General features: G+C 58.2%; 1 protein-coding gene across 1 annotated transcript; it reads right to left on the reverse strand.

The window, feature by feature from the left end:
* Positions 1–13: 13 nt before the first annotated feature.
* LOC103778749 (keratin-associated protein 9-1-like) lies at positions 14–1320 on the reverse strand (the record flags this gene model as incomplete). Its single annotated transcript, XM_008946359.1, has 1 exon — positions 14–1320. A coding segment is annotated over exon 1 (1307 nt), but the record flags the coding sequence as incomplete, so codon positions are not given.
* Between the last annotated feature and the right edge of the window lie 1866 nt (positions 1321–3186).

The raw sequence follows: 3186 nt of genomic DNA on the forward strand, positions 1-3186 counted from the left end.
CGGTGAGACACACTTGGTGGCACGCTGTTGTGGGACACCCTTGTTGGCATACGTCTGCTGGGGGACACACTTGGTGGCACACTGCTGTGGGACACACTTGGTGGCACACTGGTGCTGGGGGACACCCTTGGTCACACACTGCTGCTGTGGGACACACTGGGTCACACACTGCTGTGGGACACACTTGGTCACACACTGCTGCTGGGGGACACAGGGTGTCTCACACTGGTGCTGGAGGACACACTGGGTCACACACTGCTGCTGTGGGACACACTGGGTCACACATTGGTGCTGTGAGACACACATCTGCTGCGGGACACACTTGGTGGCACACTGCTGGGGGACACAAGGCGCCTCACACTGCTGCTGGGGGACACACTTGGTGGCACACTGCTGGGGGACACAAGGCGCCTCACACTGCTGCTGGGGGACACATTGGGTCACACATTGGTGCTGTGAGACACACATCTGCTGCGGGACACACTTGGTGGCACTCTGCTGGGGGACACATCTGGTCACGCACTGCTGGGGGACACACTTGGTGGCACACTGCTGGGGGACACAAGGCGCCTCACACTGCTGCTGGGGGACACACTTGGTGGCACACTGCTGCGGGACACACTTTGTCACACACCTGGGGGCACATTGCTGGGGGACGTACGTGGTGGCACACTGCTGCGGGACATGAGAGGGCCCAAAGTGGTAGGAGACACAGCTGGTGGCACGCTGCTGGGGCACGCAGGTGGTGACACACCTGGCCACACGCTGCGGGGTGTAGGTGGTCACACACCGCTGCGGGACGCACTTGGTGGCACCCTGCTGCTGTGGGACGCCCTTGCCCTGGCATGGCTGCTGTGGCACGCACGTGGTCACGCACCTGGTCTGCTGGGGGGCACAGGGGGTGGCACACTGCTGGGGCACGCCCTTGGTGGCTCGTTGCTGCGGGATGCACTTGGTCACGCAGGGCTGCTGCGACTCGCCCTCGGGGGCACACTGCTGCTGTGGCACGCAGGTCGTCACGCACCAAGGGGGACACGGCTGCTGGAGGGTGCTCTGGGTCACGGGCTGCTGCCAGGGGGGCACGCGCTGGGTCGTGCACTGCTGCCGTGGCACGCACTGGGTCACACACTGCTGGTGGGAGAAGCTGGAGGAGGCGACCCGCTGGCAGGGGACGTGGTGGGTCACACGCTGTGGGATGCACGCCATGGAGTGCCAGGCAGGAGACACGTGGGGGTGTCTGCTGGCGTACGTCGGCGGGCACTTGATGGGGACGGGCGCCTGGTAGACCGGAGGGTGGCACTGGTGTAGGTAGCACGACATCTCGGCGAGGTTTTGGCAGGACTGGAAGGACACGTGAGGAGGCAAAGCCTTCAGGCAGGCGCCTGCTTGGAGTTCCCAGGGTGCCGCTGCTGGCGCTGCTGCCCACGCCGGGGCCGCGGGACCGGCTCGCTTCGCAGGGTGCCAAGGACACACCCCGCCCATGCCACGGTCTCACAACCACGTCAGCAGCAGCAGGCAAAGACCCAGCCCATCCTCTTTAACTCTGAAACACAGCACTAAGTCGAACAGTGAGGAAGTTCAGACACAGAGAACTCAATATCTCCCCAGCCTGCAGCTCCCTCCCCATTGCCCAGACCTCCACGGGGAGAACCACTCTTGGATGTCAGTAGAGGACTGGCTGATCTCAAAGCTTTCCAGTTTTCCTCTCCTGCTTTTGGTTGGTGACTGCCCTGACCTCTTGCTGCTGCAACAAGAAGAAAGACCAACCCCGAAGCAAGCTCTGAACCTCTGGCCACATCTGCCACAGTGGGAGAGGCAAAGAGCATCCAAGGCACCACCGTGGGCAGGCAGAGGTCCACAGCCCGGTCCAGCATCACAAAGTTCATGGTCGTCAGGGAACCAGAGCTAATTAAGAGGGTAGCAATACCACAACTGAACACAAACCTCCCTACAGCTCTCCCCAGTGCTGTGTTCCCTGATACACCAAAGCTGCTCTGACCCTCCCCAAATCCGAACAGCGACAACAGCACCCCAAAAACTGCTCACAACCCTTCCTCACACTTCTCAGGAGTGTCTCTGGGCCTCTGGAGCCCGGCTGTAGTCATCGAGACCACGCTCTCACTCCAACCCACCAGTTCAACCCAACCAGTTGTAAAAGCTTTTTCCATAGAACACTTTTTTACATATAAAAAAAGGCAGAAATAAATCTGCATTTGAGCAGCTACAGAGGCTCACATTTAGCTCGGACTTACCCAGCTCCCTGATGAGAACAGCTTCGTGATGTGACCAGTGAGCCTGAAGAGCAGGAGAGCTTTTATATAGCTACTAAACGTGCCTCGAAGGTGTGAGGTACCCACGACACAGCCCATTAGCTCCCGTGCGAAAGCTGCCCGGTGTGCAACCCTCCCGGTGACTCCCATCAACATACTCACCCTGAGGATGAGTCGTTGAGTGTCAGCTCCTCGTAGTAAGAGTAATTACCTTCTGTGAATCCTCTCTGGCATGGGAAGACTGAATGGTATTTGTGGAGGCAGCAGCAGCAGCCCCTGCCTCGGGGGTTCTGCAGGGGAGCAGTGCACCCAAAACGTGTGCAGCTTCCCTGGAAATGGGCCCCAGGAACGCGGCCGTCCCATCGCTCAGCCTTTTTTTCTGCACACACGTGGCTTTCAGAGCTGCACTGACTGAGTCCTTCTCTAATTTTAGTCCCTGGTTAGAGCTCCAGCTTCTCATCTGCCCTACGATGCCCTTCAGGTGGGGTCGGTTGTGTGTGGCTGGCCACAGGGCACTTGTTCCTTTGAGGACAACCAGGAGCTCCTAGTAAAGTTCAAAATCTGTTTCATCATCCGTCAAAAACTTCATTTTTAGCTCACATAGCTCTGGAGAGCACCTGGCTGCTGATGTCCTGATGCTCACGTGATCCCTGCACAGTCACCTGTTATCAGAGCAATGGGGATAAACCATCGAGTGATGAAAAGATGAGCGGAAAAGATGAGCTGCAGTCACATTGGCTTGCAGACCTTGCACAACAAGCTCAGCTGTCAAAGCTGTGACTGGCAGCACGACAGGCTGCAAAAAGCACCAGGAGCAGATAAACTTCCTCTGGGTCCTGCAGGTGACTTCCTCTGTGAGTCAAATTCTTATCGCACGCTGTGCCCAGATTAAAGAAACTAGTGAGAAAATGGGAGA

This window comes from Merops nubicus, unplaced genomic scaffold, assembly GCF_000691845.1.
Source record: "Merops nubicus isolate BGI_N331 unplaced genomic scaffold, ASM69184v1 scaffold5748, whole genome shotgun sequence".
NCBI classification, from domain to species: Eukaryota; Metazoa; Chordata; class Aves; order Coraciiformes; family Meropidae; genus Merops; species Merops nubicus.